The sequence below is a fragment of the Thalia democratica genome, chromosome 1 (assembly GCF_965202585.1).
Source record: "Thalia democratica chromosome 1, ktThaDemo2.hap1.1, whole genome shotgun sequence".
Classification (NCBI taxonomy): Eukaryota; Metazoa; Chordata; class Thaliacea; order Salpida; family Salpidae; genus Thalia; species Thalia democratica.
In genome coordinates, this window is record NC_139165.1 from 21,956,500 (window position 1) to 21,982,754 (window position 26,255).

The 26,255-nt window shown below is 25.8% G+C and overlaps 1 protein-coding gene across 2 annotated transcripts in view; it reads left to right on the forward strand.

Moving 5' to 3' along the window:
• Positions 1-17,215, forward strand: part of LOC145833849 (neural cell adhesion molecule 2-like) — a 32,333-nt gene extending 15,118 nt beyond the window's left edge. Inside the window, exons 9-24 of one of the 2 annotated variants that reach the window (XM_082941067.1) lie at positions 655-750; positions 2,207-2,322; positions 5,458-5,611; positions 6,033-6,146; positions 6,544-6,575; positions 7,556-7,681; positions 7,951-8,043; positions 8,404-8,575; positions 8,965-9,098; positions 9,897-10,005; positions 10,088-10,183; positions 10,394-10,507; positions 14,149-14,281; positions 14,471-14,668; positions 15,316-15,484; positions 16,937-17,215. In XM_082941067.1, coding sequence (XP_082797193.1) covers positions 655-750; positions 2,207-2,322; positions 5,458-5,611; positions 6,033-6,146; positions 6,544-6,575; positions 7,556-7,681; positions 7,951-8,043; positions 8,404-8,575; positions 8,965-9,098; positions 9,897-10,005; positions 10,088-10,183; positions 10,394-10,507; positions 14,149-14,281; positions 14,471-14,668; positions 15,316-15,475 — 1,847 coding nt within the window. In that variant the 3' untranslated portion in view covers positions 15,476-15,484; positions 16,937-17,215. The remainder of the gene's footprint in view (positions 1-654; positions 751-2,206; positions 2,323-5,457; positions 5,612-6,032; positions 6,147-6,543; positions 6,576-7,555; positions 7,682-7,950; positions 8,044-8,403; positions 8,576-8,964; positions 9,099-9,896; positions 10,006-10,087; positions 10,184-10,393; positions 10,508-14,148; positions 14,282-14,470; positions 14,669-15,315; positions 15,485-16,936) is intronic. The other variant, XM_082941077.1, reaches the window with a different exon arrangement.
• The last annotated feature ends 9,040 nt before the right edge of the window (positions 17,216-26,255 follow it).

Consider the following 26,255-nt stretch of genomic DNA (forward strand, 5'->3'; position numbering starts at 1 on the left):
TATACATAAAACTAGTCTAAGAATAAAACTTAAAACCAACATTTATATTTTATTTTGTTTAAATTTAAATTAAGTGTTTTCGTAGCTTTTCTAGATTATTCTTGTCAAATTAATACAAAACTTTCTACTTTTATATCCTAATAGCCTGTTTTCCAAACTTAATCTGTTTTTGTTCTTATATCTTAATACTTTTAAACTGGTCTAACTACAATTAGTATTCAGTATTAAGTTTTTGAAACAAACGTAAACGGTATTAAATGCTGTTTAAAAACGCAAGTAAATGTTTAAAAGGAAATAATTTTCATGAATTATTTAATAAAAAAAAAATTTAAAAACGTTATTCACTTACTAAACACTATAGTTTTAAATAAAACAATGTGTGCATAAGGCTTGTAAGCACAAATATGGTTTTCTAAGTTTTACGTACAATGTTATGGTACGGTATTCAACTTAAGACTACCGGTAAAAAAAAATTCTGTTTTGTATAGTAAAAACAATATTTCAATATTTTGCACATATAAAATTGTTTTTAGTAAAAATTTTACTTATATCTGTTCCACAACTTCTTCAAAGTTAATTAATTGTAGGTGTGCAATATAAAAAGTTAGTCATTATTAGAACATATATTTAAATGAAATTCAAAAATAATCACAGCAAATATAATTTGGAGTGATACCGGTGTTTATAAATGCATTGCTGAAAATAAAGTGGATAAAGTGGAATCTGAAGGACACAAACTCAATGTTAAAAGTTAGTGAGAAAGTTTCAGTTGTCTGAACATAACCACAACTTCTTTTTAAACTAGCTAAATAACGTATTCAGACAAAGTAAAAAATAGTTTAACAAAATAAAGTATTTTAATAAGTAACTAAAATAGTTTTAAAAAGTGAGAAAATATATTTACTTTTTAAACTCTCAATTAACTTTTATATTAAAATTTAAGGTAATAAAAAGGTAGATAAACGTATAACATTGGAAATTTTTAAAACTTATGCGCACTTTTTAAATTATGTTTTGTTTAACTTAAGTTGCAATGAAGCTCATTAATTTAATTCATGTTGCAACAAAAGAATTAAAGTTCTCTAAAATTTACAGCTTATTTGAATAACACCAAATTTTATTTTTTCGAATTTTAACAACTCGAAATAAAAGTAATTATTAAAATTTGTAGAGTAAAGTTTGCTAAAAAGCAACAAAACTTAAAAAACCTTTATGTGTAAAAGAGGTTAAAAGAGAACACAGTTTAAGTAATTGAATTTAGATAAGTTTAATTCAGTTCTTGCTTGTAAATTAAGTAAAAATTAGCATGCTGATTTAGTAAGTATTCTCCTAAACTATCAGTCCTAATAGCTATATCGATATAAACATTTTTTGTAACAAAAACTTACTAAATGAAGGTTTTATTGTAAATAAGGTTTTTTATGTATGTCGTATAAAGTTTTAATAGTTAAGTAATATATACTTATATTGAAGAAAAAGCTACAATTGAAGACATTTCAGATTTTTTCAAAACAGAAAGTAGCAAGAAAACTAAGTATAAGCATAAAATATTGTCTCTGCCAACATAATAAAACTTGACTAGCTATTATCTTTAGTATATGTTTTGCATGTAAAAAAATTCATACAAAAAAGCGTAACAGGAAGCTAGTTTTTTTATGAAGCTTAATCAAATTTATTGGGAAACCGATGCGTAGTATTTTTCAACATGCGTAAATAAAATTTGCACAAGCCAAGTTTTTGTCGCTTTATTATATATTATTCCGATCAATATTATTCAAAACAGCATACCAAACCGTATAGTTCGTTTTGAAGTAAAATAGAAAGTTTCTGTTTTTTAAATATATAACACATAATATTAATAAACAAAATTAATAAATGTTTAACGCACTGACTTTTGTAATATCTTAAGTATCTTTTTTTAAATCATAAACTTACAGTAGTAAAAACAAAAAATGTTTTAAAAACTTAAGTTCAGAAACAGAAACGTTTTCTTAATATAGCTATAAGTATAATCGAAAGTTATTTTTAATCACAAAGAGTAACAAAAGTGAAGACTTTTGAATGCACAAGCGTAAAAATCTTTTTTTTTATTGCCAAACGATGTGATGTGAACTCAGATTTTTTTTATATAAAAACTTTAGTCATAGCGCACCCTTATGCAAATTTATATAAATTTTTCAATCAATATTGAACCCTGCTATTTCAGTTCTTCCGAGCATTTACAACTCTTCGGCTCCCTCTTGTGTTGAAGGTGGATCCACTTCCGTGTCGGCAAAAGTTGAAGCTTTCCCGGGACCAGATAACTTAACAATTTCGTTTGACGTTAGTTTTATTTATAGTTGTTACGTTAAAATAAAATTTTTAAGTTAGTAAAGCATATTTTAATCGTTTTGTATGAACTTTTTGTGAAGTATTAACCCGATTGCCACGGAAAAGTATCAGTTAGTAGTCAAGTAGATGATATACTTATAATTGTTGTTTTCATATAAATTGATCAAATGCTATAAAACTATATAAAACTTTTTTTTTCTATACTTTTATTCAGTAAATGTGTTGAGTTGATTTTATAAAAGTAGTTAAAACTTGTAAAACATTATAACAATATTCTATTTTGTGTTTATTATCTATAAAGTAGGTAAACATACCATATGAAAATAGTAAAAATATCGAAGTTTTTTATAATGAAAAAATGATTTGTTTCAAGTTAAATAAGAGAAAATCATAGCTGTCCTGTTTAAGCTTTTTCTTTGAAATGTTCAATAACTTTATTACACTGCTTACAAAAGTAAAGATAACTGAATCTGAAAAAAAATCAATACATAACTTGGTCACCTTTAAACTTCGAAACTTTTGCTAAAACCAATAGTTTTAGATAGAAAGTAGAAAATAACAAGTTGCGTAACACGGAGAAAAATTTCATAACATTTCAAAGTTTTAATCAGAGATTAAAAATCGATAAACATTTCTTTTAACTTGACCCGCGAGTGATAAGCCGAGTTAGATTAGCGACTTAATTAGTTTTGAACTTTACTTACATAATTCTGTACTTAAGTTTTCCCTGGAAATTAAAATTATTTGAAAGAAAAAAGAAATTGACTTATTTAAGAACTACTTGCTTTTTAACTTTTACTTATATTTGAAGTCGACCGTTGAATTTTTAATTCCGCTTTAGTTTTAAATTTAAAACTTATTGATAAAAAAATGAACTTTCCCCTAGAAGTCGAAAGAAAATGACGAAAGTTAAACGAAAATTTGTGCTACGTAAAACATTAAGCTACTTACTATTTAATTATTTTTGAACTGTACCATTAAACTAAAGTTTAAAAAAAAATCAAGTGTTAGACAACTAATTACAAAATATGTTAATGTTTAGCCTAAGTGCTTTGTTTTTGCTATATAAATTTTAGACCTAAACTACTGTTTGTTGTTTAATAGTTTAACAGTAAAAATTTGTATGACAGTATAACTTATATATAACTAGTATAAAGTCAATTTGTAATCTAGATAGTAAAATTTTAAACAAATCACAAACATATAAACTTTAAAGATTTTGCATGATTTAATCAAGAAATCTTAATCACAGTAGACAAATTTTTTTCTAGGCTTTATGAAATAATGTTTTTAAAACTCATGCATTAGTAAAAATTAAATTGTACTTATACTTCTTTAAAATTAATGTTCATTGTGTCAAATATCATGAACAACAACAAATACTGCAATAAACCTTTTAACAACTAACTTAGTTCAAATGATACTCAGCCAAGTAATTTTGAAGTATTTAAAAGAATTAAATAACGTTAAAACGTATTTAAAAACAAGTATTTATTTAACTAAACACCTTTTCAGTAAATGCTAACAGCCGATGCTGTAAATGAATAATTTAATATGCATTTTTTTAAAACAACTAAAAAACGCTTATTACAATAAATTCTTTTAAGTTTACTGTAAACATATTTTCTGTAAGAGGTTTCATTAAAACCGGCTTAGTTAAATACGTTTAATTCTCGTAAAAATAGTATAAGCCATTTATTAGAAACATAACTTGAAATTATTTTTTTTTTTCAAAAGGGTCAAAAATAGCTATATTACGTTTAACCCGTTAAAAGTTTGTGAGAAAACATTTTCTGTTAAAATTTTTATTAAAAGTAGCTAATTTAATTTTTACTTTTACTTAACTTGAAATTTTTTTTTTTCAAACAGCTTAATAAATAGATTTATTACGTTAAACCGTTTTTTTTTTTGTTAAGTATTTTATTTCAAACGGCACATTGACTATTTACTCTCCAAAACTAGTAAATAAACACTTTTGCGAGAACACGCGCATTATTTACACTTTTTAAAGTAAACAAAACCCGAATTAACTGAAATAAACGGTAAATTTAATTTTTAATTCGCCCACCCGAACACCTTATGTCGTGAGTCGCTAACTGCCGATTAAATATTCATTCATTCCACTTTTGACGCGACAAATTGCAAACAAAATGCTTTTAAAACTTGACGGTTGGAAAAATTATGACTCATAAATGATGTCATTGATTATTCGCTCTGACAAAATTTCGAGACTTAAGTGTTTTATATGAAGTAGGTTTATTATTTAATTATTGATAGGTGTGTTAAAAAATGTCTTAAACCAGTATTAGTTTGTAGAGACTACTGTTTGTTGTCTTTACTGGCAAAAATGCTTGAAATATTTCTGTGAAAAAACATTTTGTTCTTCAACTGACAAAACTTAAGACTAAATTTTTTTTTAAATTTTCTGTAAAAACGCAGGTTTAACATTTGATAATTTATACTTTTGCTCTAAATACGAATAATATTTAAACAAAAAATGTTTTAAGTTTAAAAAAAAATGACGCATTTGTTAACATTTTTCTAAATTTTGTTCTAAAAAACGTGAATAGTTTTAAAATGAATAATTTTAATCTTAAAATAAACCATGACGCACTTTTTAGTGACACAAATGTTTTTATATCTTCCTGAAAAGTGTTGTTTACCGAAACTCTATTTATAAACGCATCTTCAGAAACTGCTTTTTAATAAATAAAAAGCTTTCAGAATTAAAAGATGTACTGTTATAATGGATTGATAAATATCAGATAAAATACGCACTTTTCTGAAATAGCTTGAAATTTATTTATTTTTTTCTTCAAACAGGTGCAATAAATTTTGCTTTCGTCGATCGGTAGCTGATGTCTTGAATAATTAATTTTTATTCAGAGTTCTGTTTTTAATGGAAAAGTAAAATTAATATTTTAAAGCTTAAGCTCATATAATCTTATATGTACTACTTTAGTTTATCGGAAAGATAATACATAACTTTAACTTGTTTTTTACACTATTGACAAAAACAGTCTCTACAACAAATATTAGTTGAAGTACTAACAAAGGCGAATTTCAATGCTAATTTAAGAACATTTATTTATTTTAATCTTATGATAAAAACTTGTATTTTTGCAGGGCATTATAATAGAGAAATCTTTCACCAAACTAACTGAAACAACATACGAAATAAAATACGAGATCGGAGGATGCGACAGGAGCCAAGCAGGTGTGTATGCTGTTGACGTCAACAGCAACGGAACTTCAGTAGATCTCACACTCAGTGTAACATGTTAGTTTGTAAGGACAAGTTTGAATAAATTGTAAAATTTATAGTATTAAGTTGTTTACTCTGGTAACAAAAATAGTCATAAGAAAAACTATTACTCTTAACATAAAACTATTATGTTTTGGTAAAGAAAACTTGTTAAATAGATATGTTTAGTTGAACAACTTTGGTCAAGTGAAAGAAAAAAATAGCTGTTTTAAAACAAGCAATACAAAACAAAAATATCATGTTTCCTAAAATCACAGTACAAAAATATGCACTAAAAAGGCTTGTAAACGTATTTCTAGATTGATAACAGTTTTTTTTTATTAACTAACAGGTCCACCGAACTTAAAGTACTTTGTTAAACACTATAGTACAAAAATAATCACCGAAAAGGCTTATAAACATAATAATTAAAATCGGTATTTTTTGAAATTGACAGATCCACCGAACAACAAAAATGTCACCAAGGAGGCGTGTGTCGGTGACAAAATAACTCTGAGCTGTGACGTAGACGCCGATCCCGTTCCGCATACTTACAACTGGACTAAAAATGGTTATTATATAAAACAATGTTATAAAAGAATTTATTTAAGTTTTATATTAATTAAAGTTGATTGACTTTAAATTATGTTCCATTTCTAATTTCCTTACTTGGTTAAGAAAATATTCTTTAACTGGTTCATAAAATATTATTAAACTTTTTTTTTTTAATTTAATTTTTTTTAATGTACTTTACAGTCTTAGTCTTATTTTGTTATTTAGTAAATGTTTTTGTAGAACTATTACGTTTTCATGCTTGTGTTAAAAACTTCTAAGTGTTAAAATGTTAAAAAATTTTAAAAGTAGAGTAATAAAATTAAAGAACGTGAATTGTGCACTGTTTTGTAATAAGTACGACTTTATTGTGATTAAACGTAAACAATTTTTAACAAATGTTTTTTCACTTTCAGGAACTACTTTTGATTTCGGACAAGAAATACAAGTAAGTAATTAATTTATTTTACTTTCTTATACTTAAACACACTTGTTAAATTTTTGTTTTCAATAAAAAGTTGTCAGTTTACTATTTATCTTACTAAATTATTTGCATATACAATGAGAGCTGCAACTGTTCAAAGCTTTTTGTTTTATCTGTGTTTATTTTAACTATAAGATAACTACTTTTGCCAAAAATTAATGGTTTTCAATAAAAAATATTTAAAACTAGTTCATTAAATAACTCTATTCTATCATAAAGTTATAGTTTTAATAGTTGCATTTGCAGTTGATTACATAATTTGTAATGCACATTGGTATAGACAGTTTTTTATAGCTCTGAAAGTCTGTTGTGTTCTTTTTATATCACAATTTTACTACGACAGTGCTGAAGTTTAATTAGTGCGGTTTTTGCGTACTAGAATAGTTAATTTTGCAACGTAATTAGTTACATATAAATCACTTAAAACCTACTTTGAATGGTACTTAGTTAAATAGTAATCCCATAAGATTACAAGCTTAATGGGATTTAGTTGTAGATAAATTAAAGTGTAAATTTCTAAACATTTTTTAAACGTTCAACACATTTAGATATAAATCAATTATATATGTTGTTATATAAAGTTTTTAGTTTAAATTGTTAAGTAATACTAATTAATAAATCCTACAAACTGTTTAAAATTACTTTCCATATTGTTTAACTTTTTTGTTTTACAAATCAGATTAAAGACCTTTACGTGACATTATTTCATTCAAAGCACTAAAGTATTTCCTTTATACGATCAAACAGTACTTCTGTGTTAACTTATTAAGTAGATTATCTAATAATTGACGTTAATAGAAGTTTTTATTTACAGTTAGTTTCATTCATAACTAACTCCTTGCATAAAGGGCTTTAGTTATAACTGAACTAAAGTCTTTCCAGAAAATAAAACTACGGACTTAGTACCTATTTTTTCAGTTAAAATTAAATAAACAACGTTACAGGTATCAATAAGCACAGATGATGATTACACCACTTACACTTGTAAAGCGGAAAACAGTCACGGGCTCGGTATAGTTAATTATGACGTCATAAGACCCAAACAACCCTCGCCTGTCAATAGTTTACAAGTTAGTTATATAAACTTACGTATATAACCTATAAACCTTTATAAAAGCTATTTGTGTTCTATAAAGGTATTATATTAACATTTACCTAAGGTTATACCTGTAAAACATCAGGTTTGCATTTTACACACAAAAAAAGTATGTCAGTTACTCAGGTCAAAAAAACTCTGTTAAAACTTTTGTAACGATATTATCTTATAAAAACTAAATAAAACAACAAAGTATTTATGAAAATCCAGCAATTAGACTTAACAAGCTTTCAATGCAAACAGGTTACCAAGACAACGTCGCGACGATGTTATGTTTCATACAACTACAGTGGAAACAAAGATGGCGGGTTCAAGTATCGTGTTACTCATTACCAGGTAGTTTTTTTGGTTGATTAACTAACTTATTTTGCATATTCAAAATATGTTTGAAATCTTTGAATACTAAGCATAGTTTTTATGTCTTTATAACAGGCATTATCATAAAACAATAATATTTTAAATATTTTCATAAAACTTCAAAACCTATATGACAGACAAAAACTATTGGTAACTGTTTATAACAGTTTTAATTAAAACAAACCAAAATCAAAAGATTTACGAAAATAATAGTTTTCAAATAAAATATAAAACTGTAAAACAATGACAAATTAGTACTTGAAGTTATTTTTTTCTTGTAAGTTTCAAACTCGATTTGATAGTATAATATATGTCATCTTGAAACGAGTTTCATTACAGGTAGAAGACGGCGTGCAGAGTGGGGAAAACGCAACTTTGTGGGTGGAGAAGAATGACGTCATGCTGGAAAACCTGAAGTACAACTCAACCTACCAAATAGAAGTTGCCACCAGCAAGTGCAAGACTACTTTCAGCGAAATATTGAATATCACATGCACTACAAAAGAATTAAGTGAGTTATATTAGGGTAGACTGTACTATTGTATTGTTTTTTTTTCTAATATTAATTGTTTTCAACAAATTTTTCTGAGTAATTCATGATACAAGTTTAACATTTTTTTCTAAACTAAAAGGGTAAAAGTATTACAAAACTTGATATCAAGAGTATAAAGTTTATTTTTGTATAAGATTTTAAATATTTTATACTTTTAACATTTATAAGACGCAGTTAACATAAATTTTTAAATTGGAAACAATTTTAAAAAACTATCAAAAATTCTTTTTTCATTAATAAATGTCTATAATTGGTTTAAAAACATGAGATACAACAAATTAACTTCCTTTTTCAGTTATTAACTTAACACAACATTTTTTTCTTAACAACCAATTACTACTTTTTAGAGCACCCATCAAGTATCAACATAACTGTAGACAGCAAGCAAGACGACTGTGACGAGAAACTCTGCGTAAAGTGGGTATTTCCTGATGTCGAGAGTAAAGACGAGATCAAAACTATCACCATCGTTTACAAAGAAGTTTATCATAATTTTTATTTTAACAATGCTTTGTTTCGTTTTAAACTCAAAAAAACTACTTAACACCAATATTACTAAAACATAACAACAATAAATTATAACAAACTTTAGTTTTAGTTTTTTTATGTGTTTTTCTACTTACGCAGTAGAGGTAAAAGGGCTTAAAGCTTTATTTTTAGGTAATAATTTTATTTCTTTTAGAAGGTACAAGTTGATGTAGAAATTTTGTTTTATAAGTATTTATTAAGTTATATGTGTAGTGTTCGCGTCAGCTTACTTTAAGTAATGTAAACCATCTTATTTGTCAAAGTTTTATACCGAAATAACTCTTAAATCCGGGAATAAATTTAAATAGTTTGAAAATTTTCAGAAATTTCGGTGTTCTAATCTTTAAGCATATACATTAATCTATTCTTTCTTTAGTTTGTTAATAATAATACTATTCAAAATTTTTAATTCTAATAAAAGTTTTTAAGTATAGTTAAAATAAAATAAGTTTAAGATAACAAAAGATTTGTTAGTTTAGTGTTTTATAGCTTATTTTGTTATAGAAAAAATAAAGCCATTACACTTCACATAATTAGATCTACATATAAAAACACTAGTTTTACGAATTTAAGGATCTGTGTAATTTAATAAACTTTTAAATCAGAAAACTCCTTCAAGATTTTTCAATATAAGTAAACCTGCTAATTAGGTATAAAAAAATTAGGTAAACATGTAAGAGTTGGGGTAAAAATAAATTTCTAAATAAGCATAATCACTTGTTATCCTAAATATACGTAAAAACTATAACAGAAAGTTGCAAAAGATGTTGAAAGTCCCAAAAAAGTTGCAAAGAAACAACTAAAAATGACAAGATACACTCATCAAAAAGAGTTTGATGATGGATTTGTAGCAATAAAAGGTACGCTAATTTAAAAAATGTTTTTTTTTATATTTAAAACAAAATCACCATTATTTTACTACTAGTAATCAACACTTTGCAGAAGGTATTGCCGCTAACACCAAGTACAGCTGGCACGCAATATTCGAAAACGAAATCGGTGAGAAGAGAACAGATAAGTTCGAATATCTTGTCATCAGTAAGTTCAGTAAATATTTGTTTAGGAGTGTTAAAAAATACATAGTATTGCTTTATTTTTTCTACAGTTGTTTTGAATTATGTTTAAATTTCTTAACTCTAGTTTCATAAATTAATTTACAAGCTCGACAAGCACTATAAAATAAGCATTTAGTTTTTACAAATGTGATTTTATTTAAAAATTTATTAAATCTAATTATTCTTCAAACAGAGCAAGACTCCCCGAGCAGTTCTGCCCCCACCACTAAACCCATTATGACGTCAAAGAGCCCAACATTTGTACCGTTTATCGTTGCAGCAATAGCGGTAGTCGCCTTGCTGGCCGGTTAGTTGAATTATGACGTCACGACACTGTTTGTGTTACGTCATAAACAGTCTGTGACGTCATGACGTTTGTGACGTCTGTTGGGTTGAGCGCTGCTTTTTGTTTTCCGTCTTTTTTACTAACAAACTTGTGCTAACAAAGATTTTGCCTGTTTTGTGATTGAAAGAGTTTTTTACTTATTTTGCTTTTGATGCAAGCTTAAATTTGATTGTTTTTATATTTGGCTTTGTCAGAGTTAATAACGTACATTAGCAACATTTTTTTTCAATAAAAATTTATTCCATTTATTTTACGATTAAATTTAAACTTTTTATCGTCTAAGAAGTAAAACCAAAAGTACTCTATGAGTAATATAGTAAAGAAATAAAACAAATTTTGCTAAACTTCGTGCAGTAAATACTTTTGTGATTAAATTTTGTTTTCAAATATTTTTTTGTTTTCAATGTATAATATTCCATACTGTTCAAAGCTGCTAGCTTTTGAAAGCTTTGTATAAGCTTTAAAGTGTTTTTGATTTTCTGCATTTTTATTATTAAACTCTTTTTACTAAAAATAGACTATTCAGTGTGCATTAGAGTACAACTTAACTTTGTTTTAATAAAAACTGTAAATACTCTTACTTGATACTCTAGTTTAACTTTTTATAAATATTAAATAAGTCAACAAAGTGTAAAAGACGTATGTTAAACAGATTTTATTGCAAGGTTTGTCTTAGTAATGGCTTTAACTAAGCTTTGTTTTTCCTTTAATGATTTTATTTGACAATGTGCGAACAATTTTGAAGTTAAAAACATTTTCTTTTAAAATTCTTTGAAATTGATTAACTTTTTTTTTCACAGAATTAGTTCCGATAAAACTGTTTTTTAAGTCAGTTGACAAAAACTTAACTTTTAACTAACCTTTACAACTGTTGAGTAACTTCAAAACTGAGATTTTTAAATTAAAAACGTTTTTATTAACAAAAGCATGGGTTTTCTAACAAGATCGTTTGAATCAATAAAACAAAATTTGATTTGAAGTGTCGTCATTATTTACTAACAAACAAAAAAACTAAATAAAATATTAGAAATTAAACTGTTGCTTTTCTTAATAATATTCGAATTTAAAAAATGCGTCATTAAGTAAAATTAAGTTTATATAAAAGCTTACACTAGTAAGTGATATAAGCATGCTAGTTTTTAAAGTTAGAGTGATTTTTAGTTTAAACTGCTTCTCGTATATATTTAGTTTGTAAGTTTTTGGAAATAACATAAGAAATGTTATGTTTATTAAAATTTTAAATACCCTTTACGTTAATGTTTTTAATTTATTTGAAATAAATTGCCTTAAGGTATACTAAAACTTAAGATAAAAAAGTGCATGAAGCTTACGAAAACGTTTGTAAAACTTTGCTAAAAATTATTAAAGAATATACGTATATAATATTTACTTAAAGTATGTATACACTTGAAACCAGTTAAACATTTTATTACAGTTGTGCGCTTAAATTCCAGCTATATTGCTTTAACTTCAACTCTATGTCATTTGTTTAGCATAAAATTTTTTTTAACATACTCTTACTTAACATCATTTTAGCAAAAGAATACGACCAAATGTTAATTTTTTTTTTTTATGGCTATTTAATTATCATAATTAAAACGAGGTTTTTTATCCAAAATAAGTTCATAGAATTTTAACAGCAAACATACAAAGTTAACTTAATGATACATTTATTTGTCTAGAATTAACATTAAACATGTTTTTTGATATTTTAAATACATACTTTTTAAACTAAGCCTATACTATAAAATTGTATTTAATTTTATATATTTAAAAAAGCTTACTAAAAAGTTTTAAAAACTTTAGGTTTTCTAAAAGATAAAATACTATCAATTATTTTAACAAAAAAGTCTAAGAGTATAATAACGTTTTGTGTAGAAACACTAACCTGTAAAAAATTTACCATTTTATATAAAGAAGCAAAGTTTACAAGATTACTTATGTAAATGTATTTCGTAAAACGACAACATGTTTTACTATGTGTTACTAGCATTTACCTATCTTAAGAGTTTTTTTATAACTACAGTTACAAAAGATATAATTATTGGTAAGGTGTTAAGTATAAATAGTAAACAACTTTAAGTATTTGCTAACTCTTAAAAGTTACGATTAAATAAGAGCTAAAACTCTTTTGTTTTTGCAGATAAAATTTTAAAACAAGTGAGCAAAAATGTTTAACTTTTAATGTTTTACCGTTTAGAACAAAAGTGATCTATTATTAATAAGAAAGTTAAAATTTAAACACAATAGTAGCAATTTAGTTTGATTGAAATTTACACGTCTACTTTTGCACAAAATAAACACTTATAAGCCACAAACTCAATACTTTAAGTGGTCTAAGTGGCAGATAACACTTGCAATTTTTTAATACAAAAACCTTACACAAAAGCCTTAAACAGCTACACACTGTTGACTTTATAAATTTCAATTACTAAAATTAAAAACCATTTATCGTAGTAGGTTAGTTATTTTGCATAACAGTAGATCAAATCAGCATAAGTATCTTTGTTATCTTAAAACTCTTTTTTTTGCAATATACTTTTCTTTTCATACCTTATAACTAGTAAATAGACTGATGTTTTTGGTTTTAAACAACAATCATAGTTGAAAGTTTAACTAACATTTTTATAGTATTCCTTATTTCGTTACTTAAATTTTCAAAGTTATGTTTTTTAAATTAAGTTATTTTACCTCTTATATTTAAAAAATTTTTTTATTTTATAGTTCTAAAACTCAAACATATAGTTTATAAGTAAGACAACATAATTATATAGTTGACATAATAATACAAGTCTCATACTACTCTTTTTAGGTATTTTATAATTTTAAAGAATATTTCTACCGTTGTGACGCAAACATATTGACAGTTTAAACTGCTGAGTTTTATTAAACAAAGAGTTTGTTCAAGGCTTTAAATATTTTATCAATACATTCTACGAAGCTTGCTACGCGAGAATAGCTACATATGTTTCACAACAAGCTAAACAGCAAACATTAGTAATATTTTAAAAGACATACTGCGCTGTACTTCAATACATATTTTGTTACACTTTTTGTACATTTTTATAAAACCTGGTACTAATAAAACACTTAAATTGCAGTAATATCAATATTTAGCACATTTTTACTAAACGAAGCATTATATCAAACCACTAGATAGATTAATTGTTTTATTAAGGCCTACAATGATCTGTAAAGAAAAGCAAGGTCTAAAAAACTCTAAGTTATAGAACAAACATTAACATTGTTTAAACAGACATATTGTGCTGTACTGCAAGACGTATTTTGTATATATTAAGTTTTCACTAAACAAAACATTATATTAAACCACTAAAAGTATAAACAATTTTATAATGCTTAATCTATTTATATTATAAGGCTAAAAAAATTAAATTTATAAAACAAACATCAACATTGTTTAAACAGACATATTGTGCTGTACTGCAAGACGTATTTTGTATATATTAAGTTTTCACTAAACAAAACATTATATTAAACCACTAAATCCACCAACAATTTTTAAAATGCTTACAATGATCTATTTATATTATAAAGCTAAAAAAAATAAATTTATAAAACAAACATCACCATTGTTTCAACAGACATACTGTGCTGTACCGCCAGGCAGCAGGGACTCATTTACTTCATTTCAACGAAGTTTTGCAACCAGGACAACGAAAGTGAAAACCTCACTAAAATCGACGAGGAAAAAGTGGACCTTGAAAAAGCAGAATCGTTAGTATTTCTGTAAAACAAATATTAGCTACTCAAAAGATTTGTTTGAGTATTTATAGTAAAATTTGTTAATTAGAATTCAGCACAGCAATATGATAAAAAAAAGACAATTATGTTTTTATGCACTGACCACAAAAAAAAGCCTTTAGTACAAACGGTAATAGATGAATTCATTTTTTACTAACGCAGCAACAGTGAAGAAGTCGAAGCGGACGAACCTGACAAGTGCGAACCGCTCATCGAAGAACCCGATCAGGAAGAACCTCTCATGGAAGATGAAGATGAGAAGATGGATCTGAACGAACGGTTGATCGAGGGATCGGAGGACAAAAAGGAACAGCTGGTGGAAATCGGTGAGGAGAAGGAACCGGTTAAGCAGACTGAAGTGTTAGTATTTTTTTGTTATAATATTTCACTAGTTTTGATTATTTGAATTATGCAAAAGTTTACGACAATAGCTTTTTAATATCTTAAGTCAAATTCTTTAAAAACTAAATGGACTTAATTAAATATCGAAAAAAAAATTAAATGTAAACTATCATAAAGACTTATTAAAACTTTTGTTCACTTTTCAAGTGTATAAGGTTTCTAAAGAAAGTTTATCCAAGTTTCCAAAAATTTTTAATCAAAAGTGTTTGATTTGCAATCTTTATTCTTACGAAATATTTTAATGATTATTAGCTTTACATAGTTACTTTTATTACTTTTGACTTTATTTTAAAGTTTTTATTTGTTCAAGTAAATATTTAAAAATGCTTTTTTTTGCTACAGATAAAAGTATGCTATTTATGTTGCTAGTATTTCTAGAATAAGTTCAATTAATATTTGTAGGTTAGTTAAAACCAAACAACATAAATATAAAACATAGTGTGATGATCTATAAAATTCTTGTCTTCATTTATACTTTCTCTTCTTTTTATTATATGTGTAGAACATTTTTAGTCTTTACTAGTTTTCTAAAATCTATACACAGTATAGAATTATTCTTTCTTGACTAAATGTTTTGAGTTTTGTAAAGCTAATTAAATCATTAGCGGAAGAAGTAACTCTAAGAAAAGCACAAAAACGTTTATCACTTCCGGCTCATCTTCTCTATCTTCGATTAGTGAAATAAGTGACACATTAACGCCTGGAAAACAATTATCAAGCTCAGATGAAGCAAACACGCTAAAGACAACTGCGAAAACTTGTTGACATTTTTAAGTAAGAAGTGTGAAACTACTTAGATTTTGTCATGCTTCTAGTATGGATCTTGGTTTATCAGTTTTATTTGAACAACACATTATAATCTAAGATTAGTAGCATAAAGATTACAAGCACTCTTAAATTCGTATTAAATGTGTTAATGACTAATAAACTGTGTTAACTTGACCTACACTAAAAAAAAAAAAGATAACTTTCAAACTAGAGATTTTTTAAAGCAAATGTTTGTTTTTTACTTTTTATTTTAATTAATTCAAGCTTGCTTAAATTTTATTGTTTGTTTAAAAGACCAAAAGTTAAAACTACTTATTAACGGAAACACTTATTTTATTTATTGAGGAGTTTATAACTAAAAGCAATTAAACTTTAAAGTGTTTCTAGTGATCAGGGTTGCTTTTAAGAACTAAAGAAACAATTAAAATTTTTAAAGAATAAACTTTTGCTGTGAAAATTTTGTGTATACGATTATATTTTTGATTTTATAATAAAAACGATCGATTTTATCTCAGTTCACGTTTTTTGAGTGTTTTATAAGTTTTAGAACACTTTAATTAGAAAAAAAACAGTTTTATTAATTCTTACATACTCAATATTGATTAAATTTAAGCTTTGCTTAGTTTCATGTTTAGGTTCTATTGGAGTTTTATTTGTCAACATATTATTACGAAAGGTTACAAAAGCCTTTGTTCTTTAAACCGGTCGTCAATTACAAAAGGCTGCCGACCTCTGACATGGTATGACGTATTTTCACAGATGTACGTAAAACATAGTTTTTAAACAGTTTCATGTTTTCCTTCATTCCATAACTGCATTTAACATTTTGTCATTAGTTGAGTTTGAACTTGCTAAACAGTTTTAAAAAAGATACAATAACCAAGCTGGACTAGAAATTATCATTTTTATTACTTATTATTAGAAGTTTTAATCTTAAACTAAATGTTTTTACTTTTCAGAAAAATGTTTTAGTTTGTAAAAAAACTTTTTTGTTTTATATAAACATCAATCTCTGTTTTACTTTTTATGTATCAAAAACGCTTTCTTTTTGTTTTTGTTTAAAGGATACTTTGTTGCACAATATTTCTTAAGGTAATTAACATTTATTTTCTTTTGGTTATAAAATTTTATCAAGTGTGCTTATGAACTTAGTGTTTTTTTACATACCTTCAGCAAACTTTAGGTAACCTTCAAATTTTGGTTTGCATCAAATAAAATACTTGATCATTTTTTTAAATTCTTTTAGCTCAAGTGCTTAAAGCCACACAACGGTAGGGCAATAATTTTTTTATACAAAAAACGCATTACTGTTGTTACGTTTTGTTAAAAAATAACATTTTTTTCTGTACGGAAATAATATATTAGACTGACTTCTGCCAAAAAATAAAAACAGCTCTACAGAATGTTATAAAATTTCTCAAGTACTCCAAATATTTAACATTTTTCTTGTGATTACAGCAAGGAAATCCACGAGGAGAACGGAGATGTGGAGGAGAAGAAAAAACTGGTTGATGATCAGCAACCAGGAGATCAGAATTGACTAAAACCTGATTTCTACGTGGTTTGGATGGATTAAAATATATATATATATAAATATATAAAACTTTGCTTTATAAAAATAGAATTAATGCAAAAAATTATTAAGCTTTCACGTTCTGTTACTTTTTGTTAAAACTAAATTGACTAAAACCTGATTTCTACGTGGTTTATAAAAAATATTTTAATTGTAGAATTAGAGCCCCAACGATCAATTTTGAAACAAATATTTTATTTTGATATCACTTTTTTAAAAAGAGAATTTTTAAAAAGTTGTTTTAGTTGTTTAAACTCTTAATAAGTTAGTTGAGTATTTCAAAAGATTTTTAAATAGTACTCTTTTAAGTTTGCACCTCTTAACTTTGTAAATTTTTAGTATTTGGCAGTATTCTTTTTTAAACATAAAGAAAAATACACATATAAACTATTTTATAAAATATAAATTAAAGAACTTTTTTCAAACTATAGTTTGTTACTAAATATTTACTAATATTTATATAAAACTAACTAATAAAAAAACTTTTTTTTATTGTAAATTATGAAAAAAGAGCTACGTTGCGAAGTGTTTTTTTTTTTACATTTTTATATTAGCAAGCTGCTAAATGAAGAGCTGTAAACAAAGAAGTCTAGAAAAAATTGTAAATTTGTTTAATAGTTTGTAATTGTGTTTTTCAAAGAATTAGTTTGCATCTACTGATCAACGTGTTCAAAAGTTTATTAGAGTTAAAAATAAAAATATTGAACTCAATTTTTACTTTTTATATCCACTTTGAAACACTCTTTTTTTCTAATTAAGAAAAAATAAGTAGATTTCTTTTTGTACATACTATTAATAATAAAGGATTAATTAACTTTTATTTATGTTATTGAACAAAATGCTTTAATCGTTTTACGATACTTATTGTTTTATTTTCTATGTATTCCTAACTGTTGCTGCAATAAGTAATGTACATTTTATCTTGAAAATTTTGCAATATTTTAGTGTACAAAACTGTCTTTGAACTTATTTTTGTTGCTGATGGTACTCTGAATCACAATTCGCTACTATAGATTTGTATATTTTGTAAGTAACGAACTTATTTTTATTTTATTGTTTTTTTCTAATAAATACACGTCTGTAACATCTAGAAATGATTTTTAATTTATAGCTAAATATATTTGCGGCTTGAAAACTGTTTATACAATATTATAAAAATCTGTATTTAAACAAATCGGTACAATTTAATTAAAGTGTCATTAAGGTTCAGCATTAACTTTGCTTTCACGGAAGCTATGTATTCTGTATACCATAAATTGAAATCTACTTTATCATTAATTGAAGTTATGAGATTAATAACCTCGGTTAAAAGTGAACAGAATTAAATTTATACTTTAAAAATCCATTTTTTTAGATCAGAGTTTGCCAAAGTGGGTAATATTGGTATTAGGAGGCCATGAGGCAATCATCATACAAAATACTTTTGAGTTGATCATAAAAAGCAAAAAAAAAGGTCTTAAGCGTTTTTAATGGGAGTTTTACGAGAATTCTTGTTAGAGGGTGCCATAGATTTTTTTATTTCTTTAAAGGTTGCCTTATGAAAAAAAACTTGGCAATCCCTGGTTTAGGTAAAATAAAAGGTTAAAACGTGCCTAAAATTTTATATAACATATTTATACTGGCAGCAAGATGCTTAATAATTATTAAATTTTGATCTAGTTATAACTTATTTACACCTCTGTTATACACAAACGTCTTAATGTGTTTTAACTGATATGTTGTGTAACAAGTAAGATATAAATGGAAAACGTACGACCGGCGACTTATTTTATTTAAAAAACAACTTTTGCAAAGTTAGGAACTTTCATTAAAAAATGTTTTAAAATGTGTTTTAAAATTGATGTGCAGTACTTTCAATTACTTGTTAAAAAACAGTTTTTTTAAAGCGTTGTTTTAAGAAGTTAATTAGAAAGTATATAGTACATACATAGTTTGTAGTACTTTTTTGAGTTATGCGGCTCGCAAATACATTTCCTGATAAATTCGGTTCGGCTACTAAAACTGACTGTTAAAATGAGCGAAACTGACTTTTTAATTTTAAAGTTGTTTTGTTGCTAAGAAGATAATGTTGCTATGCATCATAATAAATATAAAATAATGTGATTATGCATATTTTAAATTTTTATATGGTTTAGTCTACTAGCTCTTTTAAATTTCAAATATTGAATACACTTTTTTTATAAGATTTATAAACTAAAGCTTTATTATTACAATTTAAGACAACTCAACAAAAAGCCAAAGTAAAGATTGATGAAACGATAAAGAATGACCACATTGAAATTAAATTTAGCAAAACTGTTTTTATTTTTACTAACTACAAATTATGTTTAAAAACTTCTAAAACAGGCTTACAAAGGCTTATCCCTATAACAATATGCTTTGTAGCACATAGTAAGGTTTACTTATTAATCTGGTTCAAGACTATATTGAACAAACAATTAGTTTTAGACTCTAGTTCTTTACATAGAAAATACATAAGTTACAGCTAAAATATTACACTTAAGTTTTACAACTTCTGCTTACTTAGAACTGTCCAGCATAATAAACAGAGATGAATACTTTTAGCTAAAAGTCTAGAAAAAAAATACTTTGATTTAAATCACTTATGTCTCACTTTAAATACTAGGAAAGTTACAATTAAAAAAAAAATTGTAGCTTTTTGTTCAACTTGAAAAACTAAAGTCAAAAGCAACTTATACAAAATTTTACAGTAGTAAAAAATACAAACATAAGGTTTTATTTAAAAAAATAAAAATTAAAAGCAACTTATACAAAGTTTTACACAGGTTTACTGCTGTCTTAATTTTAAAACAAACTGTACAGATCTATCTTTTGTGTTGTTTCAGTTTTTTAAATTTTGTCGTTGTTTCTGATTAGTTCCGGTGGCGCCTTTCCGGTTCACTGCTCTTGCAGCACTTTCTCAAACAGGACACGACGGCGCACAAGATGGAAATGCATATCATCACCGCCCCGCCAATGGTCAGCAACGAATAATCCTGTATGTACTTTAATATCCTGTCGGCTATGTTCTTCACCACATCGGTCGATTGGCAGCAAGTACCTGGTTATTAAAAAATATATATAACATATATGTGATTATAAAAATATCATCCTGTACTGGAAATGTCACTAAACTGTTCTGGTGTACGAGTCGATAACAAAAATGTTTTTTCGTACACCAGGTCCTTGAACCAAACTTTTTGAGCGTATTTTTAGTCGTTCATTAAACAATTCTATAGCTTAAAAAAATAAACAAAAAGAAACGGTTAAATCATAACTCTTTGTCTGTGCGATCGACACAACAACTTTAAAATTTTGTAAACAAAATTTGAACAAACAGCTTTTTAACTTTGATTAATGCTTTCCTTTTTTTTTAAATGTTAAAAAATTCTACCTTCCGGGCAGCAATATACATTGTCGCTGCATTTTTCCCCGCAACTTCCGGTCGATTCGGAGCAAAAATACTCTTCGGTGGTCGCGTTGGTTTGGCAGTTGTAAGCTACCGCCTTCGTTTTTGTTTCCGAGCCCGGAATTTTTATCTTGATCTCGTCGACATTATCGTTTGTCTCGTTTTGGCATCTGATGTTGGATGCTTTGAAAAGCAGCAAAAGTACAACAATTTTAACGATCATGTTTCAAACAGTATCTTGCGCGAATTTACAATGAATGGTAATTTTCGTTGATTTTAAATAAGATAGTTGCTAGGTAGTAAAAATTTAAATATGCAAAGCAAAGCATACTAATAAGTAAACGGAAGATTTCTAAAACATAATTAAGAAAAGTCGGAATAATATTTACCCGCCTTATTTTTGCCGTAAAAGCGAAAATTTAATGAACGAAACGTTAAAATCCATGTAGACCATACAGAGTAGGGTGGCCGTAAAAGATTAATGGTCAAAAAAGATATTTTCGAAAACTTAGAGGAATTTAAATATGGAACGTTTTCCATAAACGTTGTGTTGTAGATGCGTTTAAACTTTTCTAAAACTGACTAAACCGTAGTAAAAAGTTTTAATTAATTAGTTCTAAAAAAATACTAAAAAAAAAAATTAAAGGTATTAAGTAAGAGCTAATTTTACAAAAGTCTTTGATATTAGTTTTTAATCATTAAAATACCTAAAATTTAGGGTCTTTAAAATATAAAATTGTAACTTGTATTAAATTAAACGATTTAAAGTTCTCGACTTAAATGTATAATTTATGCAAATATAGGAAAAAAGTTCTTACTTTCTCCTATATGCAAATACAGGAGTGAAACATTGTTTTGTTAGTAATAAACTGTTAAAATAAATATTGGATATAAAATATGTTAAAATGTTTTTTAATAAATTGAAATATAAATACTTCAACCGTTCAACACAGTTTTAACTTAATTAAAAACATGTTTGATGTAAATGTTTATGTTTTGTTTCAAAAGTTTTTTTAGACTACCTCTTAAACTAGTAATTTTTTACACACGAAGAGTATTGTATAAAATTTTAGACAAAGATTTTTTAAGTTAAAACCAATGGCTGTTGACAGCCTAACTATCAAAGCTTCGCTTTGGTCATGTCGACCTTTTGCCATTTTGCTAATGCTTACTTTTTTCTTAATTGCTTACTTAGCAAGTTAACATTTTGAGTCTACAGTGGAAACATCTTTACTCTTATAACTGCAGCTCATGAACCAACTTAAAACAAAAGAATTGTATTCTTTTTGTTAAGTAGAAGAACAGAGGAAAAACAAAACAAAACTTTTGTTTACAAAATTTAGATTAAATGATGATCAAGCTTTAAAAACAATCAATAAAACACCGACTATTTTTAAAGTTTGTACTAAAACTTTAAAAAAATAATCTTAGGGTATTTTAAACATCAACATTTGTATTGTAAACTTTTAAAACTTGCTAACATTAACCCAAAAATTGCATTTTTAACCAAAAAAAATCCATAGAACAGGACTAGCAACAAATGTTGTGAGAGTTTCAAAGCGATTTATGACAACTTCATAACTGTTTAAAGAATGAAAAAAAAATCAAGGTAAAGTTTTATTACAAGTTAACAAAAATTAAAAATACTTTAAAAGTAAAGATAAAATTGGTTTGCTTTGTCTCTAATAAATACTTTTATACAGTCTAATTATTTGACAACAAGGTATTAAACATTTTAAAGCACACTTTAGTTTTTTTTTAGTAGTTATGATTTTATTAAAACAAAAAAGTGTTTGAAATGTATCCAATTACAAAATACTTTTCTAATAAAAAAATATTTTAGTTCATGAACATATATTTTTTTTATCATCATTACTATTAGGTGTTTAAGTGTTTGTGTAAACTCATTTTGCTTTTTTGACCTTTAGCACAGCGAAGCATAGTCAACAGACTAATAGGAAACTGTTGATTGATACTAAAAACAATTAACTTTGTTACCCTATCCAAATGCTATTAGTTCTCAGTTAAAAAACAACTAAAAAAGGTAGCAAAAAAAATTAACTGGTTGGAACTAATGAATTGATTTGAAATGAAAATATTATAGCTAACGTGCTTTGTTGCATTATTTATTTTTGTCAATTTTTGACCTTTAGTATGACTTAAAAAATCAAAAAAGTAAATAGGAAGTTACTTATTTTATAATATTATTTTTCAAACAGTGCTATAAAACTTGTTTAAAAGACAATAAAGGCAGTAAACTGAATATTTCACTTTCTTCAAAATGAAAGTGCTAATCATCGCATGCATCCTCGCATCCTCGCTAATCCGAACCGACGGACTGTTGAAGTGCAGCAAGTGCTACGACACGCATTACTACTACTACGACTCCACCGTACGCGACGAATAAGACCGAATCGACGATTGTGAGGACGCGAAAGTCACTGGGTGCAGGAAAGGTTACTGCATCACTTACGAGCTTGACTCGTGCGAAGGTCCTCGCTGCCACGAAAGAGACTGCGACTATCACGAGTTGTGCAAATCTGTTGGGATTGGGAGTCGAGAAATTAGACACCCGTTGTGGGAGGAAAGGGTCACCGTACATTGTTGTAAGGGCGACATGTGTAACGATCAGGAAAAATTTTCCATGAACGCTGGAGTATCAGTGAGAAGGAACAAAAACTTATATCAGAAGTGTTTGTTTTGTGTTTTTGTTTTAAAGGTTATAACAAAACTTTTTGTTTAGTTTTAAAAAAAATTTTTATTGTGAACTTTCGTTTTAACATAATTAATTTTCAAGATTAACAACATTTTTTAATATATTTTGGCATAGTTTTACTACATAATTTTACTAGAGCTAGCTTTTTGTAAGATCTATAACTAAAAGTACAAAAATTGATAAATTATGGTAAAAAAAAAAACATTCATAAAAGTTTCAAAGTTTAAATAACACGATAAACCTAGCATACAAACTAAGAAAAATTTGCAAAAAAGTTTTTTTTACTGTAGGAAATTAATGTATAACATTTTGCTATTATTATTTTATATATTGAACAAACAATTTTTTTCAAAGCTTTAAATTTTATTATTTGAAGAAATTTATTCTTAGTTCTAGCTATTTTTTATGTCAGTTTATTGAAACTAATATATAATTTTAATAATAAGCTGTCAAGTTATAATCATTCATTTAATCTTTTTATTTTCTATAATTATAATGAATTTAAAAACCATGAAGAACTAAAACAAACTAAACTATGTTGAAACTAAATAAAATGTTGAACTAGGTTTTACATGACTTAGATATTGCACTTTAATTTAAACTATATTTTTTAATTTTATTGGATCGAGCTTTTGTTTTGCTTATTTTATGTAGTTTATATTTTCATTAGAAAATTTAAGACTGCGTTTATGACACAAAACTATTTTGGTATGTACTATGTGTTATGTAAATAGTTGAACATTGAAAAAAAAAAAGATAATAACTAGTTTTATCTTAAATAGAATCATACTGAAAACACAAACTTCATCTTATTAAAAAAGCAAAAATATTAGTTAAAAACAACACTGAAAACTTCTAAGTTATTTTTTTTTATATGTTTATTTAGCTGAATATGTTTACATGTGCAAAGAGATGACTGTTCCAAGTATTTTTCTTTATTTTATCATGAATTTGCATTTAATATACTGTCAAAAACGTTTCGAACTTACCATCAAAGTAAAAATAAAATCTTTATGAATAAAGTTTAAAAAGACAGCAGTAAAATAAAAATTTAAAAAAATAAAAGCAAACATATATAGGTTACTGATCAGCTTAAAGAAGCATGTAGTTAAAAAGTTCATACAATTAAAAACAACGATTTTAATATCATTAGATTTTGCGAGACAATTTTATGCTTGTTTTTTTAATGCTTTAATACTAGTTAAAAATAAAAATAAAAATAAAGAACATTTTGAAAATTTACTTCTTAACTTCAATCTATAAACTTGTAGTTATCTTATTATCTTATAAGTAAATAGTTATCTTACTTGGTCTAATCTGTAATAGTATAAACAAAACTTATTAATGAAATTAATAAATTATTTTTGATTGCATGTTTTATTTTTCTTAGAATTTATTAAGATAAATTTGGAAAAATTTATTCTTTATAGAAAACTTTGGCATTAAAAACCGAAATTTGTTTTAATTTACGTAAATAACCTAAACTAGTGTAGTTTTTAGATTTTCACCAATTTGTTATAATTTGTTTTCTGTTTTACTAAAATAATCTCAGAACAATTTTTTCAATGCTTTTAAAGTAGACTTTAGTATTTAATAAGTATAAAAAAGTTTTAACTTAAGATAAATATTCTAAATTAGGTCTATTACTCAAATGTTCTAAAAGAACAAAAAATAATTAAGTTTGTTAGGAAAAGATAAAAATCTTAAATAACCTTTCATAATTTTAAACCACTATTTTTTTACATTTCGACTAATTTACTTTACGCTTAAGGCTGACCGAATGGTATCAAAACCTTTATAAAAAGTTAAATAAATAGTAAACTGTTTGAACTAATATTGAAAATTTTTGTTTATTTTGGTGTAAATATACACGGTTTTAAAAAATGCAAGCTCTTTGATTTTAGACCCTTAGTACAACTGAGATTGAAGAAGCACATTATTACAGGAAATTGTTAAATTTAGTTACTAAACAATTTATCCTTTATTTTCGAATAGTGCTATAAGCTGTAAGTAATTAAAAATTAAGATAATTTTTGACGGGGTCCTTACTCTTACAACAACGGAAATAAAAGAAATAGAGTAGTTAAGTTATTTTTTATTAAGTAAATTAATTTAGGAAAAAATCAACAAAGTTTTGCTTTAAAACTGCCTCAAAATTTGAGTTGTATGAGTGTTAAACTTTTAAAATTCTTGTTGATAAATTAATTCTTAATAAAACAAGTAAGAAAATGTGGTAACAAAAAAAAAACAAAAATAGAAAAGGTTTTAAAATTAACTATTTGCCATAACAAACACAAAAACTGTAGTTTTTAATGTAAAATTTGTTCTTTATAGCAAGAACAAAACTAACATCAAACATTACGAGAAGTTAAAACCTGTTTTATTTTAACATATATAGCTATTATCTTTAATTAAACATTTTATTACTATTTAAAAAATAAATAAAAAATTATTAACAGTTTAGAATTTATCTTCATATGTAATTGTTGAGAAATTAAAAAAAAAGAGTTTTTTTCGCTAAGCTTATGATAAATATTAGTTTACAATTTTTTATCATTCTTTGTTTGAAAACAAGGTTATGAGCATTTCTAAAGCACGTTAGATAAGTAGGTTTAAGTTTTTATAGCACTAAAAAGTGTATAAGATGCATCTATTTACTAAAATAATATTTGTTAAGTATATAGCTACTTTATTCTATGAATTGTGTTTTTTTGCAATCATGTTTACTAGAAGGCCTTCAAAATTTAGTAAAATTTAGTTAGTTTTTTAACCTTTTGCACAGGAAAACATAGTCAACAGACTTATAGAAAACTGTTGATTGATGCTAAAAACAGCACCTTCAATGATTCTTTTATATTGAATTTATTGATTTATAGATAAAAAGTGTATATAAAGCATTTGTTTACTAAAATATTTTTTGATTAAAAAAAAAACTATTAAGGTTCATGAATAGGTTGCAATCACGTTTACTACCAGATGCTTAAGTTTTGTTATGCAAATTTACTTAGTTTTGTGATTTTTAGCATAGCTAAACGTAGTCAACAGACTAATAGGAAACTGTTGATTGATACTAAAAACA